Below are 17784 nucleotides of genomic sequence, written 5' to 3'. Positions count from 1 at the left end.
GATGCCGAAGCTCCTGGCTTTTCAACTGAAGTCCCCTTTGCTTTTCCTCAAATCCTGTGTCTCCTCAAATACAGACGGATCCTGCAGACCATATGTGGTCTGCGCTGTTCTATGGAAGCTTTCAGAACCAAGCAGCACCTTGTGGTTGGGGGGACGGTCCCTTGACCGTAAGTGTACAACGGTGAGGGTCGGTAGCTTTGACTACCTCTGGGTGATGTCTTGAGCAGATCTGCCTCTCTCCAGACTGGGGGCTGGGGAGATCTGGGTTTGCACCTGTTTGAGAGAGAGTTCCCCCTTGAACCTCACCTTTGCCCTTAAAAATGCACGCAATCAAAGGTAGAAATCGGAATCCCTGAGGACGGGAGAGCCGCTGAAATTCCATTCTAGGCTGTCCCCTTTACAGCTGTGTGACCTCTAGAAAGGTCTTTAAAGTGCCCACACTTCCGTTTCCCGAAGTAAAATGGACACAGTAACCTCTGGCTTATTGAGACCACAGTGATGACCAGGGAGAGTGTCCTCACAGAGCCCTCCCGTAGTCCACATGGGGCTAAGGCCACCGCCACGTCAGGACGACCATGGCTACCCCTCCTCCGCTCTCCCTACATGTGCTCCCACACGCGTGCTCCAGCTCAGGTGATTGGTCACTCCTAGGATCGAGTTCAATCCGAAACACTTCCTGGATCTTTCCTCTCTACGCACACATTCCAGGCAAATAGGATCCTTGGGGCAAATCTGTCGTGATGGTAAAAGGGGCTTTACAGATGGTGAGAAGTAAATTGCAGATGTGCCGTCCACTTCACATGACGCGGGCGTATTAATTGCTAGATTAAATTCCATGGCTGAAAGCGCTCATTCAAAGAACCTTGCCACCGATCTCTTTCTCAAGAAAAGAAACTTGGTGCGTATTAAGGAGGGCACGTATTGTACGGAGCACTGGGTGTGGCGCATAAGCAGTGAATTTTGGAACACTGGAAAAAAAATAAAATTTTAAAAAAGGAAAAAAGGAAAAGAAACCTGGGCAAAGCAGCTAATCGCTCAGTATGTTGGCTTTATAAATCCAGACATTCAGGGGCCATCTCCTTAAAATGGATGATAATCACCTTAACAATGGCCTTCTTCAAAGAACACCCAGACCCGAACACCAGAACACCCCCACGGCTGATTCTGAAGGGAGTAAGCCTCCTGAGAATTTCCATATTCTACAGTCTCTCCCAGAAAAATGTTAGAACTGCATGTTCAAAGTTGGTTTTCTTTTTTTTTCACTCAAGTTATTTTAACTAAAGGAACATTTGGTGCAAAGGGAATGTTTTCAAAATGTTTATAACTTTTCACTAGCCAACATTCCCATGATGGGCCCAGTCAACCTGTGAAAGCAACAAGCACTTCTTTCAAATACTTGGCTACTTTAAGAAGACACTTCTTTTCTGCCAAAAAAAAAATTATTTTTTTGAAAAAAAAAAATGTATTCTAGCTTTTAACATCCTCCTCTCTTTTTTTTTTTTTAAAGCATATTCCCAAACAGATTATCAAAGACCTAAAAACAGGAATACTGGCATTATATCTGCATATTATATTTTGGATGGGTTTTGCATATAGGTATTTTCCTTTTTTTCTGTAATGATAGCAAATATTAATTTAATGACTCATTAAAAGAACAGTAATAAAAACAATGCATTTTCACGGAGCTTATACTGACACATAAGTAAAATATCAGAGAAAGGCATCTAATGAGAAACCACAGTCCCCAGCCCTGTAAGTGTTCGTGTTAAAAAGGACTGGTCAAGCCACTCAGAGCCTTCATGCTAGTACCTTCTATGTGTTTCCTTTGACCTACACTCATTCTTTGCAAACGGTTTTGTTAACCACCAGTATTTAAATCAACAGGAGATTTTCATAAAAATCTGATTTCTGGCCAGCCTTAAAGTCATCAGAAGATTCCCAAACAGCAAGAACCGACCCTAGAGTTCAGTAGCCCCTTGAGTAACCCCATCCAACCCAGTTTTGTCACGAGTTCCCACGAATCCCTGTGTTATTCAGTGTCAGGCTCCTCTGACCAGCTCCCATGATCTTCCTGGCCCCATCTCTAGACTGTGCTGACATCCCTGTTTCTTCAGCTGCGTGTCTTCGTGACACCATCATGACAACCACTTTTAATTGACATTAAAGGTAATTCTTGCCCTGGGGCAGAGAAGCAGCTTCCTTGCAACCTTTGGTTTTCAAGACAAAATTATTGCCTATTCCTTCAGCTCTTCCCCGACCTCCCACTTCCCACCTTCTGTTGCCACTACTGATTGTTTCTTTTGCTTTTGAGTCACTGAGATACAAAATATCTCTGCTCTGTTCTGCAACCAAAATTAAGTGTCCCAGGCTCTGTTCACTGACTGACTGGGAAAGGTGAAACGTCCGTAAATTCCCTTTGCATTCTCTGAAACTTCCTGTATTTTTTTTTTCTTTAACAGATCTAACTGGTCCATTAGTATTCCATTTCCTCTATTTATGGAAATTATTATTTATTAGTAACAATCCACAAAATGCTGTATGGGCTAATAAATTCTGAAAACGTGAAGGATATACAATAAACACGCAAAAATCACTATTTCTATACATAAACATTGAAAGATCCAAAACGGAGATTAAGAAAATCATTCTTTTTATTCAAGGATAATTGACACACAATGTTGCATGAATTTCAGATGTACAACATAGTGATGTGACAAGTTTCTACATTCTGCTGTACTCACCATAAAGGTAGCTACCACCTGTCATCACATAGCACTATTACAAGATCATTGACTGTATATTCCCTATGCTGTGCCTTTCATCCCCGTGATTTATTCATCCTGTAACTGGAAGCCTGGACCTCCTACTCCCCTTCACCCATATTGCCCACCCCCACCTCCCCTCTAGCCACCATCAGTTTATTCTCTGTGTTTATAGGTCTGATTCTGCTTCTTGTTTAAAACAATTCTATTTTTAATTCACTTCCTTCTTTTATACAATCTTTCCCCTTCCCCCTGGAGTTTCTACTTGTTTTTGTGGTTTTTTTCTCTGTCATTAGTTCCTTTTGCATAACCTCGTTACCCTTAACCTCTCCATGCAATCCAGTGTCCTAACACTTCCATTTTTGCCCCCACGACCCTTCACTCTTGTCCCAGAGTTCAAATCAGTGTTGGAGAGGAAACATGTTCACTGCTTTCTTGGGTTGGTTTCAGTGACTCACGGAGCCCTTGACTTCTCCTTCCTTGATTTCTTCTCTTGTTTGCTGGAGCTCACTCTTAAGTAACTTTCTCAGAAATGTTAAGAGGCCAATTTTCTGATTGGTTCAAGTCTGGAAATACCTTTCTTTGATTTTTAAACTGACTTGGCAGTTTCGCTGAGTACTGAATTCTGATGCTATTGTCCGTCCCCCTCCCCAACCCACCCTACTTAGAACACTGCATGCCTTACCCTGTTCTTTAGTGAGAAGTCTGATGAGCAGTCAGGGTCACATTCCTTTGTCAATGCACTGTGTTTCTGCCTTTCTGAAAGTCTTTACTTTTTTTTTTTCTTTTTTTTTTTTTTCTTTCTCTTGAGAGAGCACAAGTGGAGGAAGGGGCATGGGGAGAGAGAGAAAGGTAATCCCAAGCAGGCTCCATGCCCAGTGCAGAGGCCAACGTGGGGCTCGATCTCATGACTGTGAAATCATGACCTGAGCCAATATCAAGAGTCAGATGCTTAACCAACTAAGCTACCCAACCACCCCTTTTTCTGTATTCTTGATGTCTGAAGCTTTGCACTGATGTGCTTAGCTGCCACGTTTTAGATTCACTGTACTCAGCATGTAGAGACTTCTTTTCCTCAACTCTGGAACATTATTTTGTATTATTTCTTTGGTAATCTCCCTTCTGTTTACTTTTTGACCTTATTTTCTAGAATACACATTTGTTGGATGTTGAACATTCTGATGATTGTTTTGTTCCCTCAGAGTCACTTTATGTTTTCTTACACTTTCTAACTTTCCTGAAATTCATCTTTTAACCCTCCCCTTGAATCTTTTTTTTTTTTTTTTTTTACGTTAACAAGAATAGTAACGTCTGCAATAGTTTTTGTTTGGGGTTTTATTGTTTTGTTTTGTTTTCTGTTTTTTGCCCTCTGTTCCTTTTGCTAACATTCTTTCCTTGTTTTATGGATGAAACAGCTCAAGTCTTCCTGAAAAACTACTCATGAAGGATTTTATTGTGCTCCTTGTGACTAATGTTGTATCTTTTCTCAGGTGTTTTTCCCCCCTCTTGTTTACCTTAATTTAGTCTTTATCAAATGGCTTCTTGTCCTTTCATGTTTATAAGAGTAGTGCTCAAAAGCTGGTATGAGTCAGCAAGCAAGGGCCGAGCTGACTGACTGGCAGAATTTGTTTTCAGGATCAGTTGAGTTAAGTTGGGTTGCACAACGTGGTGTCTTCTCCCTGCAACTATTGAATCTCCTGCTGGTGACACAGACACCTGGTGACATTGGACCCTGGGCACGTGGGTGGAGATGGGGGTAGAAGATCAGTCAGCTCCCAATGAGCCCTCTTACTTTCAGCACCCCTTTCCATCACACCTAACATTTCTAAATCCCTGGTGCGTGTCTCCTTTGGTGAATGGAGGCCTGCTCTGTGTTGTAGCTTCCTGTGCCCTCCTCTGGTACTTTCCACTTTTCTCTAAGTCCAGTCTGCCATAAACTGATTGCAGTCCCTCACTCTCCAGTGACCCTCAACATTTGCTCAGTGTTCCGGGTTTATGATATTTTCAATAGCTTCATAATTATTTTAGAGAAGTCTTCGGAAGAAGAGAAGGTAAATGAGTGTGGCCAGTCTGCCATTGTCAATCGGATGACTCACCACCTGCTTTTCAAACTGCTTGGCTGTATAAACTTGGCCCTTGATTTGTTTCTCCTGGGACATGGTAATGGCCAGCAAAGCAGCCTGAATGCCAGCTACTGCATAGGCATGAGACCTATTTGGAGGTATCTACAATGTGTCCCTATGTCTTTGTGTATGCAAATATGTATTCTGGGGGCAACAGAAGCTACATACTTCAATTCTAAACTCTTGATAAATTTAGAAAACATTGAAACCATGTCTTCTTACAAAATTCTCCTCTACTTCAGGATTATTGGACAGAATAGATGAGGTTAGCAAAAGTTAACCTGTACTCCTAGGACCTGAAAACAAGGAGAGGACTTAGACTGCACACAGCCCAGTCCCAAACCGCAGACCTGTGGCAGCAAATACAGTATGCGCCCCTCCCAGGACCCCTGGCATCCTTCTGACCATTTTCAGGCCAATCCAGGCTTCGGTGCACTTCTGCTTTTAATAGAAGCACTGGTGTTTTAATAACACCTGCAGCCCCTTCCCACTCCCAATACAAGGAAAAACAGAGTTTATGCACCCCACCCCAGTGTCCATCACCCCACTTGGCCCCACACCAAGGACTGGGGCAAGAAAGCTCAGCCTTCTTGCTTAGGACAGGGCTGACCTGGGCTTCCCCGAGGGCTCTACCTGAGATCACCCCTAATTTGCCTGCCTTTCCTTCCCTGCCCTACCTTCTCCAGTCCCTTACAGCTCCCCCACCCCAGGATGCCTTCCCTAAACACCACCTACACATGACTCTTATCTCAGCCCCACTGGAGGCAACTTAGGCTGGAATTATGGATAGACCTTGTGTTCCTTCCTAAACAGCACCTTAATGAAAACCTGGCCAAACTCACAGCCAAGTTCGAGAAAGCGACGGCAGACAAACTCAAATGTCAGCAAGAAGCTGAAGCAACCGCAGGCACCATCTCCCTTGCAAATCGCCTGGTGAGTGTGAACCTCAGCAGCCTGAGCCGTAATTACATTAGCTAAGCTTGTCAAGTGCCACGGAGGTACAGAATAGATGAGCACAGCTTAGCACCGCTTTGACTTGGGGGGAAATATTAAAATGTGCTGGGCTGTGGGCGAGGGGGAGAGGGAGGAGCCGATACTAAAACGTGCTGGGATGCAGGGACTGAGCCCTGAGAAGTGCACCTAAGCACACCCCGGTCTGGTCAAGACCATTTTCCTACAGAGATGTTTGGGAGGATGGCAGCCCTTGATCTATGAGACAGTGGGGTGAGACATGACATGCTTATGTGGTATATGCGCATTGACCAGAGGAAGCCTTTCAAGACAAAGCTGGCCACTCGATAGGCAAGCTCAGCAGCTCTTTGCTGTGTAATATTTGATGATAAAGGCATGACCAGGATAAGGATCTGAGACAGAAGCAGACAAGAATGACACCTCTTGACCCTGAGCATCTGTGAGCGTGACCTCATGCATGTATGTACACTTACGTGCGCACGCACAAACATATGCATACACATGTAGGCTCTGGCCTCCCTAAGAGTTAAGTTGAGGGTCCCCGCAGGGTGTTTGTCTTGGAGTATCTGCTGACTACCCTGAATCTTAGTGATGTAACACAACCACCATTTTGTTGTCTCTTGTAATTTTGTGGGTCAGGACTTTGGGCAGGTTTCCCCGGGCAGGTTCTCAGCTCAGGGTGATGCCTACTGGGGCCACTCAGCATTCCTTGTCTAGTGGATGGTTGATTTATCAACGTACCTTGGCAGGAACCACTAGAAGGGCAAAGCTCTCTCCAGTAGGGCACCTAGACATCTCAAACGGGGTCTCGAGGCTCCAAGAGCAAGCGCTGTAGCAGACAGTAAGTAGAGGATCCCAGTCTCTTAAGGCCTGGGACCAAACACCAACACAGTATCCCTCCTGCTGTGTTCTGTCGGTTAAAGTGGTCACAGGTTCAGGGTCGGGAAGCATAGGCAGGAACTCTTTTTTAATTTTATATATTTATCTTAGAGAGAGAAAAAGAGAGACTGTGAGAGAAGAGGTAGAGGCGGGAGGGAGAGAATCCCAGGCAGACTCCTCGCTAAGCATGGAACCCAATGCAGGGCTCGATCCCACAACCCCGAGATCATGACCTGAGCCAAAACCAAGAGTGAAATTCTTAACTGCCTGAGCTACCCAGGTGGCCCAGGTGCCAATTCTTGAGGAATGGAGTGTCAAAGAATTCATAGCCTTTTTGTAACCTCCCCCATGGCTTATATTTCCTGTCCTGCATTAGCTAAGATCCTACAAGGCAGGGTCCGCTGGGTATGAACTCTCTTCCATAGGCAGCCTTTACAGCTCCCTTGCCGCCAGTGAAGGGTAGTGGAGTCGAAGCCTTCTGACTTTGATTCTGGCCACCGTGTGTTTCTACAATGAAGCCAGATTTTCTTGTTTAGGGAGAAACGGGTGACAACAGTGGTGGAACTGGGCCGTGCTTTGGTGAGGAAAGATGCCGGCCCAGAAGTATGTCTGTGTAGTTGTTTGTTGGACCTGCTCTTGCTGCATTGCCTTGAGATGGTCATTTGAACTGGACAGTTCGGTCTAGAGACAGCTCCTCTGCAAATGGGCAGGAAGCATCCCAGACCTCCTAGCTGGCCTGGCTTCCATTCCATTTTCTGTTTGGTTTCCAGAAATTAGCATAGCCTTCTTTGCCTGGCTGAAGCAGTTTCTGAACTAGTCCTCTTGGAAGGCAGGCAGGGTGTCCAGGCTCTGAATCCAGCTCACCTAGAGGTTGTAGTAAGATAATCCAAAATGGGCCTGGGAGTGGTTGGGTTAGCCAATACTTAAGGTCTCTTCCAACCATGATATTCTGGTAGAACTTCCATCTTTTGAGGAAGGACAAGGTCAGTCAGTGTTAACACAGACTCAGCTCTACCATATCCATAGAAAGGAGGCCTCTCTTCCCCTGGAGAGGGGTCCCACAGAGAGGTATGCCTTGCCAAAATGCGGTGGGCAGAGTCAGGACACGTTCCACCATCTTGGTTCTTTGTGCACACCCATGGTCCAGTCACTCTAACTCTGTCCTGATCACCGTGTCTCTGTGCCCACCCACTGTGAATTATTTATAGTGCCTGGCAGTGATTTTCTTTATTTTCTGATCCCTAGCATTTGGCGAGGAGAAGGGGAGGCATACCATTTTCTAATAAGTTCTGCAGCCCAGGCACTGTGCTAAGTGACAAATGTACATGATCACATTTAATTTTCTCCCCAGCCTTTGGAGGTAGGTGGTATTTGTCTCCAAGCCTATAAAGGGCAGAACCTGGAAGCCTGTGCTCCAAGACAGTAATCCATCCACAGCCCATGCAATGTATAACACAGAACAGGTGTGTTTACTGAGTATGCGCTGTGACAAGTCCCCTTTGAGCAAAAGGGCCACATAAGTAATGTTCCGAGTCTTCTGGTATCAGACATGCCGTGTGCATTCTCTGTGACTGAGTCCATGGTACTATGTAGAGTCTGCAGGATGGTGAGCCTTCTCTCCCTTCTGGTCTCTGAAACCGCAGGTGGGAGGACTCGCCTCTGAGAATGTGAGGTGGGCAGAAGCCATACAGAACTTCCGACACCAGGGAAGCAAGTTATGTGGAGACATCTTACTCACCACAGCTTTCGTGTCCTACCTCGGCTTCTTTACAAAGAGGTACCGGCAGAGCCTCATGGACGGGACCTGGAGACCCTACCTGAGCCAGCTGGAAGTACGTACATCCTGAATTTCTCCTGAGCACGCCAGCCTGGGGCTACCAGTGAGCTCACATGATGCTAACTATACCACTCTTCTCGTTCCTTCTTGCCTGCTTCCTCCTGCCACTCCCACCTGAGCATCCCCCTGCATGGGTCGGAGGTACCCATGTCCTTCCACCTGCTTCCACCTGCTTTCCCATCTTCTCAACCAGTGCCCTCTGGGCCACCTGAGGACAGCATCTCTTCTCTCCATTGGGCTCTCCAGGGACACTCTGGAGATGGGGGGATGGATTGGACAGGGTTTCCCGAGGGAACAGGGAACATAAAGCACAGAGGAGAGAGGGACAGAGACATTAAAAGGTCATGTGTGTGTGAACCTTGAAAACACTCCACTAAGCAAAAGCAGCCAGCCACAAAAGGCCACCCGTTGTAGGACTCCATTTATGTGAATGATCCAGAAGACGTATAGAAAATAGACTAGTAGAAGCTGGGACCTGGGGTAGAGGGAAAGGAGGAGTGACTGCCAAAGGGTATGGGGTTCCTCTGGGAGTGAAGACACCATTTTGGAACCAGATAGAGCTGGCCATCACACACAACATCACGATGGACCAAATGCTGGAGAATCAGGCCCTCTAAAACGGTTCATTTAAGTGACATGAATTTTACCCCAATTTTTAAAAAAAATGTAGGTGTGAAGTGTGTCCCCAGTAGAAAATATTACCTGTAGAAGAATTAAATGAGTTGAGAGTGGCCAACAAAAAAAAAAAGTAAAGGAGGAGTCTGGGGCACACACGAGGGCCACAGAGAGAACCAGGCCCCGGGAGGCATCCTCAGGCCCGGAGGTGTGCTGGCGGGCTTCCCAGGATGCACCAGCCAGCAAGTCTGCAGGGAGAGGTTATGCAGGCGACCCCAGAATTGGGGGGGTGTTCTGGGCTGGGAGAAAGGGAAGAATTTCTGGTTCTTTGCAAGCTGGGCCTCTGTCAGCACGTGGTGAGTGCTGTGCGTGATGGGAAGGGTGACATGGCACAGGCAGGGGTAGGCCTTGAGTATCAGAACTTGGGGGAAAAGGGACCCTATTAGCAAGCGCAAGGGCAGAGAGGAGCCTGTGGATGACACACATATAACCCATGCTAGAAATTCGGTTTAGATGAGTACACCCAAGAAGAGGCTCACGAAGGCCGGATCTCCACTGTTCTTCCTCCATCAAGAGAAAAACAAAACAACAACAACAAAAAAAAAAAAAAAAAAAAAAAAAACTCCCAGGACTTGAAGAAAACACTCCCAGAAATCATCACACAGCCAGAAAAGCACTCTTTGGGGGGATTTTAATTGTGCTTTCCAAGGAGTCTTGGCGACTTTGGGAGCTCCCCCGGCCCCAGCTGAGGAAGCCTGCTTCTGCTCTGATCGTGTGACCCCTTCCGCCTCCTCAGGTCCCCATCCCCGTCAACCCCACCCTGGATCCCCTGCGGGTGCTGACAGATGACGCCGACGTGGCAGCCTGGCAGAACCAGGGCCTTCCTGCAGACCGCATGTCCACGGAGAACGCCGCCATACTTCTCAGCTGTGAGCGCTGGCCGCTCGCAGTCGACCCACAGCTACAAGGCGTGAAGTGGATCAAGAACAGATACGGCGAGAACCTCCGGGTCACCCAGATCGGCCAGAAGGGGTACGTGGCTGAGCACGTCGCTTCTCCCTTCATGTCATTTGTGCGGAGGGGACGAGAAAAGTGTCCTGAGTGGATCTTAAGGCCCAGTTGTTTCTACCTTCCTGCTCCTTCCATGAGGTTTCTCTTGTTTCTCTTCCCATTTTAGGAAACCTCTCAATGAAAGATGCATGGGTTCCAAGTCTCTGCTTTTCTTTGCCATGAGAAATCGTGTGAATGCATGTGTGTGTGTGTGCATGTGTATATGTGTGTGTGTGAGAGAGAGAGAGAGAAAGAGAAAGAGCGCCTCCTGACCCACCAGAAGTCCTATCTCCACCATCTGTCCTCCCCCTCCCATCTCTCCTTGGACACGTCCACCCCAAGCATCACATTCCACGGGCAAGCAAAATTCTGGGTTTTACAAAGTCTCCCTTCATGTTTAGCCAAAAGTACCTGTCTTAGCCCATCTTAGAACCCACTTCTCTGCCCATTGTTCCCACCTCCAGCCCAGAGCCCCAAAGAAAAAATCTAAACATTGTCTCTACTCGGGAATGATGGACCATAGCAGTTGGATACATAGCGACCAAGTCAGTTCTGAACCTTCCAGAGCTCTGGCACCTGCCATGTGGCTTCGTACATACGTGATGGGGGTGTTACTACCCAAAGGGCCATGAACAACACTGAGCATGTCTATCCAGCACCTTCCCCAAGCCTCAGCACCTCCCACCTCATGGCTTCAGTACCTGTATTAGAACCTAGCTTTACATTTTCAATTCTCAGTTCCTGTTCTGTGCCATCAGGACACATGAGCGGGATAGGACAGGGCAGTGGTGGAAAGGGTGAGGGACAAAGATCATTTGTGAGATGGTTGGTTCGTGCCAGTCCTCACATTAGGGACCTCATCTCAAATGCTTTCCTTAATCCACACAGCTGATAAGGTTAGCATTACTGGCACCGTTTCACATCTGGGGAAACTGAGGTTCCCAGAAGCAAATTAATGTTTGCAGAGGTAGTACCATTTTAATTTTTTTAAAGATTTTATTTATTTATTTTAAGAGAGCATGAGCGAGGGGAGGATCAGAGGGAAAGGGACAAGCTGACTCCTCACGGAGCAGGGAGCCTGAAGCAAGACTCAATCCCACAATCCTGAGATCATGACCTGAGTGGAAACCTGAGCCACCCAAGTACCCCAAGAGTATGCCATTTTAAAAGCAATGTTCACGCTACATCAAAAACTAGTTATGCGCTATATAGTAGCTAACTGAACATAATTTAAAAAAAAATAAAAGCGATGTTCATAACAGCATTATCCACAATATTTACAATGTGGAAGCAAATCAAGGATCCATTGACAGAAGAATGAATGAACAAAATGTGTTGTACCCATACAATGAAATGTTATTCAGCCTGAAACAGGAGTGAAATTCTGACACCCACTCTAACATGGAAGCTTGAGGACATTCTGCTGAGTCAAATAAGCCAGTCACAAAAGGACATGTGCCATATGGTTCTACTTGCATGAGGTTCCTGGAGCTGTCAAATCCACAAAGACAGGAAGCAGAATGGTGTTCCCAGGGGGCTGAGAGGAAGGATATGGGGAGTTATTAGTTAAGGGGGTACAGAGTCTCAGTTTTGCAAGATGGACAACTTCTGGATATGGGTGGTGGTGACAACAGTGGGAATATGCTCGATGTCCCTGAGCTGTACAGTTGGAAGCCGCTAAGACAGCAGGCTGTGGGTGATGTACATTTCATCGCCATTATAAATTAATTTATTGAATGTTCGTAACAACCGATGGAGGCAGTGTTTGAAGCAGGTGGTCCTCAGTTAGAAACCCAAGGTTTATCTACTCTTAACATACAGCTGCCAAGGTGAGTCTTGCTGCTTTGGTCATATGCCCCCAATGTGGCTGCCCAGAGGTCCAGATCAGCTGGCATTGTTTAACTCAAACACTCAATGTTACAAAAATCATTAAACAGAGCAAATATTGGCTACTGACATGAATCCCTTCTTCTAGAGAGGGTAAGATTTAAAATGAATCCCAGGGTACGTCAGGGTATATTTATATCTGTGTCATGGGCCAGATAATCTCATCTTGGCCTTTTCCCCACACTTGGATCAAAGCTTTCTCTTCTAGGGGTTCCTGGGTGGCTTAGTTGGTTGAGCCCCTGACTCTTGGTTTAGGCTCAGGTTATGATCTCAGGGTCGTGAGATCGAGCCCCACATCAGGCTCAGTGCTGAGCATGGAAACTGTTTATGATTCTCTCCTTCTCCCTCTGCACAACCCCCCACCCCAACTCATGTTCTCACTCTCTCTCTCTCGAGAAAGAAAGAAAGAAGAAAGAAAAGATTCCTTTCTAATTAGCTAACAACCGTACCTTAGACACAGGTGCACTTTCCTCTTTGCTTGTTCTAGATCCCTAGTACCAAAGACAGTGCTGACACACAGCACGCCCACAGTAACTATGTGTCTGTTAATTCTGTGTTTCCATGTGCCCACTTTTCTGTTGGATAGTTTTCTGGATTTGTTGTGTATTATCTGAATATAAATATTCTAATACACACAGTATGTGTTAAGACTCCTAAGTATAGTCTCCATTCATCATATGAATGGAAATTTGTTCCAGGTGTCATTTGCCTTCTGATTTTATTTGTGGGATTTGATCTATGACAGTTTGGGGGGCTTTTTTGTTTGGGGGATTTTAAGCCAGGCATGTCATCCATTTCTTCCATACATCGTGCTTAGAAAAGTCTTTCTCCAGAAATTATAAATATTCACCTATATTTTTTAGGTTTTTCTGTAAGTTTTTTTTTTTTTTACATTAAAATCCAATCACCTGAAATATATTTTAGGCTCCTATAGAAGATACAGACCTAATTTTCATTTTCGAATAGTTAGCCCTTGTCCCAGTACCATCTATTAAATTCTCCATCCTTTCCTCAATTGATTAGAGATGACAGTTTACATTAAAGTATTTTATAAGCAGTCTTTAATCTTTTCCATTGATATAATACTATACTGGTCTCTGATTACCTAGGTTTATATTTGGCAACATTTATTGTGATAAAGCTCATTACAAAAGTAATATATCGGGCCACCTGGGTGGCTCAGTGGGTTAAGCCTCTGCCTTCAGCTCAGGTCATGTCTCGGGCTCCTGGGATCGAGTCCCCACATCGGGCTCTCTGCTCAGCAGGGAGCCTGCTTCCCCCTCTCTCTGCCTGCTGCTCTGCCTACTTGTGATCTCTCTCTGTCAAATAAATAAAATCTTAAAAAAATAATAATAATGTATTGGGGAAAAGTTGCATTGTTAAAAAGCGGGGGGGAGGGGTTGTTACAAAATAAAAGAAATTTAAAACTCCTGTGATTCATGCTTCAGAGAAGAACTCTGCTAACTTTTTGGTAGCTGAAATCCTTTCACATTCTTCCTATATATCTTATACATAGGATACCATATACCTATGCTTCAAGGTATATAAAATATTTCAGCATTAGCTACTATGAGTCCCTCCTCTTCTTTTTCAGGACCTTTTAGTTCTTTTTTGCCATCCTTATTCTTTTACTAACTTTAAGATTTATGGTCAGTCTCTGTAGTTTCGTTGTTGTATGTTATTTGAACTGGAGTTATATCAAACTTACCAGTCTATTTAGAGAAAAATCAACCTTTTAACATGTTTATTAAACTCTGTGTAATGTTAAAAAATTTTAAATAACCTGGGTTTGACAATTAGTTGTTAAAAAAAAATTAAGATATATCAGTCCAGCCTAACATCCGGTCATAGAAAATTGTTACAGAAGAGTATTTAACAACCGGGGGAAATGTTTCCGATACATTTTATCCCCAAGAACCAAATTATAAAACAAATGTGCTGTACGAATCCACTAATAAATAACTACAAGTGCAAACATAAATTAAATTATAAATAAAGTATAATAAAAGGAATCAACTTGAAAATATATCAAAACACACTTTCAACACCAAAATGTGAATGACCAATGAAAAGGTCACATTCATTTTCATATCCTTTTTATATTCTGTCATGTTTCCTTATCTCTGAAACTGCACAAGATCACAGAAATATACATTTAAGTAGAGGAAAACGGGGCCACCGGAGTCAGCCCAGGGAGCTGCGCCCCACACATCTGCCACGGAGGCCGTGGTTGTCGTATTACATTTTCTGCACATCTGTACCTTACCACCGACTCACGCTGCCCGACTCTCTCGCCAGCTACCTCCAAACCCTAGAGCGTGCCCTGGAGGCCGGAGACGTGGTGCTGATCGAAAACCTAGAAGAGTCCATTGATCCTGTTCTGGGACCCCTGCTTGGGAGAGAGGTCATCAAGAAAGGACGGTAAGACTCCGCTCTGTCGCTGATCCTTCCTAGGGAGCCGGCTTCCAGAACCGTGAGCAGGTCTGCTCTTCCCAACCATCCCCTCCTGAACTCCTGTCACGTCACGTGCTCCTCGCAACACGCACCCCTCTCACTTCCGCGAGGGAAATCCTTAGCTGCCCTTGACTTATGGAAAAAGTTTCCTGGAGTTACTCTGCGCCCCTCAATCAAGTCCTTGGCTTCCTCCTATGTGGGAACAGTGCATGGTTTCAGAGGAACTTTAGAAAGGAAGTGCTCAACACACAGACTGACTGGTGAGCCTGAGGATTTTATCCAAACTAGACTCCTGGGTTCTGAGAACTCGGTGCTCTGGCCCTTTGATGAGCCCCTGTTGGTTGGGGGGCTGGCCAGGGATTAGGGCTTAGCAAGTGTCTGGCGGAAGGAAGAGGACGAGAGAGGATGAAAGACAGCAGGCACAGAGAGAGAGAGAGAAAGAAAATTATCACAGAGGGTTTCTTCACTCCAGACCTTCACCCACTGCCCAGGCCAGCCGTGAAAAGAGGGCGCCCTATCTTTCAAGCCTATAAAGCACCTTTGTGCGAACTGTTGGTGTCCCTTTCTGCAAACGCTTTAGTGCCATCTGCTGGGAAAGTCTCATAATGTACCAGCCTACTTGGACCACAGTGTGAATGACCCTCCCGAGAGTCAGGCACGCCGCCAAATCAAACATGGCGGCCGCATGAGAAAGTCTCTCACCCCCCACCTGCACCCCCCAGACCCCCGTGCCCCACATTAGGGCAAGCAAGGATCTCAGGGCTCAATCTAGACATGCTTGGGAGGAATCCGAATGTGGCCATATTGTTTGCTACCATCTCGTCAAAAAAACACATCTAGAATTCTGTCCTTGACCGAATCTCCCAGGAAGGCACCCCACCTCCAACATGACCTTTTGTGTTCCAGATTCATTAAAATCGGAGACAAAGAGTGTGAATACAATCCCAAGTTCCGGCTCATCCTTCACACCAAGCTAGCCAACCCTCACTACCAGCCTGAACTGCAGGCTCAAGCCACACTCATCAACTTCACGGTGACCAGGGACGGCCTGGAGGACCAGCTGCTGGCCGCTGTGGTCAGCATGGAGAGGCCAGACCTGGAGCAGCTGAAGGTACGCGGGCTACCCACCAAGGAAGGGAGGACAAAAATGCTCGGCCCCCACATCCTGCTGCCCATTCCGGGCGAGGGTTGGGGTTGCTCGCTTTTCTCTCTTATGTGCCTGGTAGGTTGGTTGTTTTTCTTGGAGCTGAGCATCACGGTTCTTTGCTAGACTTTGGGGAGGGCGGCAAGGGGATACCCAGCACCATTTAGCTGCCTGAATGTCAAGTTGGGAAAGACAATAGAGCGAGGCAAGGACCAGAGAGACCGAAGACATCAGGGAGAGCAGAAGACACTCTTGTCACCAACAGCAGAGCCTGGCCCAGGGCTAGGAACATGCTTGGGCCCCCACATGAGTCCAGAAGTAACCACCGTGGGAGGAGAGGGTCTTAGTGAACTCAGGCTGCTACGACAAAATACCACGGACCGGGGGGGGGGGGGGGGGGGACTATGTTCCCGCCCTCATGGACCTTACAGTCTAGTGGAGGAACACAGAAGATCACCGTAAATAAACAAAAATAATGTCATTTGAGGTAGTGACAAGACTTTTCAAGAAAATAATGCATTGTTCTATTGAAGAGTCAGCGAGCTAATTTAAACCAGAAAGTCGGGGTGCCTGGGTGGCTCAGTCAGTTAAGTGTCTGCCTTTGGCTCATTTGTGACCCTAGGGTCCTGGGATCAAGTCCCTCATTGGGCTCCCTGCTCAGTAGGGAGTCTGCTACTCCCTCTCCCTCTGCCCTTCCCCTGATTGTACTTTCTCTCTTTGTCAAATAAAATCTTTTAAGAAAGAAGAAGAAAAAGCAGCAGTGAATTTAGCCCAAAGTCACATGACTAATAAATGGCGCATTTGGGATCCCATTCATCTGCTTGTCTGGCCTCATGCTATCTGGCTTCCCACTTCATCCATCTGAAGGAAGGAACTTGACCCCATAGCATGTATTTATTTAGGATCCTTTGGGCTTCCACACCTGACTCCCCCTTGCTCCGTGTCTACAGTCAGATCTCACGAAGCAGCAGAATGGGTTCAAAATCACCCTGAAGACGTTAGAAGATGACCTGCTCTCTCGCCTCTCCTCAGCATCTGGGAACTTCCTGGGGGACACAGCCTTAGTGGAGAACCTGGAGACCACCAAGCAGACAGCTGCTGAAGTTGAGAAGAAGGTAAAACTGCCATGTCAGCCAAGGTTGGGAGGCAAGACCCTCTTCCCAGCCCCTGAGTTCTGGGTTTTGGGGAAAAAAAGAAAAAAGAAAAAAGTCAGAATTCCCAGATGGCTTTTCTAGGTTCCCAGATTCCTTCTAGAAAGTCCGGGGAGGCAGGATTCCTGAGTCGACCAGCTCACACCCCATGTTAGGGAGTCCCCATCTTCTGGGAGATGGCATTTGGCAGCTCAGCCCCAGGGACGCCTAATGAGCATTAAGTCGGTGCCCGGCCTCGTCCTCCGTGCAGGGGATAATAGCTCAGACTTCATCCTCAGCAGCTTGTGCGATGGCCCCAAAGCTAAGAAGTCACACTGCTTCGAGCGTTGGCTGGTTCAGGCATGATCACACCCTAAGAAAACCCACCCACCCACAAAGATCTCTCAAGTCCAGTGTCCATGAGGGAACTCGGGTGGATTCTCAGGAAGCTCAGCTCTCCAAAACGGTTGACAACGCTGCATGGACTTCCTTCCTTCATGTCACAAGGTTTGGAAGGCTTTTATTCCCCCATGGGGGACTGGAAGACAGGACGTGGGGGTGTCTGAGCCCCTCGCCCTTCGTGGGCAGGCTGCTGCTGCTTACACAGGCTCAGGAACGTTCCCAGCCCTGCTCCTGAATCAGAGGAGCAATGACAGCCCTGCTCAGAATGGTAACAGTACACCTTTGAGGGAATACACTCCTTGTCAGAGTTTTGGGATTTCTCCAAATATCAAAACCTCTGTTCCAGGTAGGGACAGGGTAGGAAAAATGAAAAGTAACAATGAGGGCAGGTAGTCTGGCTCATGCCCTCTCTGGGATAATAGAAAATTGAGGTTGGAGTGAGAGGACTGAGAACAGGGAGGTCCAGCCTCACTTCGTCTCCATGGCCACTGTGTGACCACCGGGTTTTACTGCGGGTTCTCCGTACCTC

General features: G+C 46.5%; 1 protein-coding gene across 5 annotated transcripts in view; it reads left to right on the top strand.

Moving 5' to 3' along the window:
• The window catches only part of DNAH9 (dynein axonemal heavy chain 9), a 321088-nt gene that overhangs the window by 226070 nt on the left and 77234 nt on the right, over window positions 1-17784 (top strand). For all 5 annotated transcript variants that reach the window (XM_059150223.1, XM_059150226.1, XM_059150225.1 and 2 more), the window contains 6 exons: window positions 5699-5818; window positions 8380-8568; window positions 9985-10220; window positions 14424-14546; window positions 15486-15690; window positions 16674-16838. In XM_059150223.1, coding sequence (XP_059006206.1) covers window positions 5699-5818; window positions 8380-8568; window positions 9985-10220; window positions 14424-14546; window positions 15486-15690; window positions 16674-16838 — 1038 coding nt within the window. The remainder of the gene's footprint in view (window positions 1-5698; window positions 5819-8379; window positions 8569-9984; window positions 10221-14423; window positions 14547-15485; window positions 15691-16673; window positions 16839-17784) is intronic.

The sequence above is a fragment of the Mustela lutreola genome, chromosome 15, assembly GCF_030435805.1.
Source record: "Mustela lutreola isolate mMusLut2 chromosome 15, mMusLut2.pri, whole genome shotgun sequence".
Taxonomy (NCBI): domain Eukaryota; kingdom Metazoa; phylum Chordata; class Mammalia; order Carnivora; family Mustelidae; genus Mustela; species Mustela lutreola.
The sequence above is the reverse complement of the archived record's forward strand: the minus strand, read 5'-3'. Positions and strand labels throughout refer to the sequence as shown.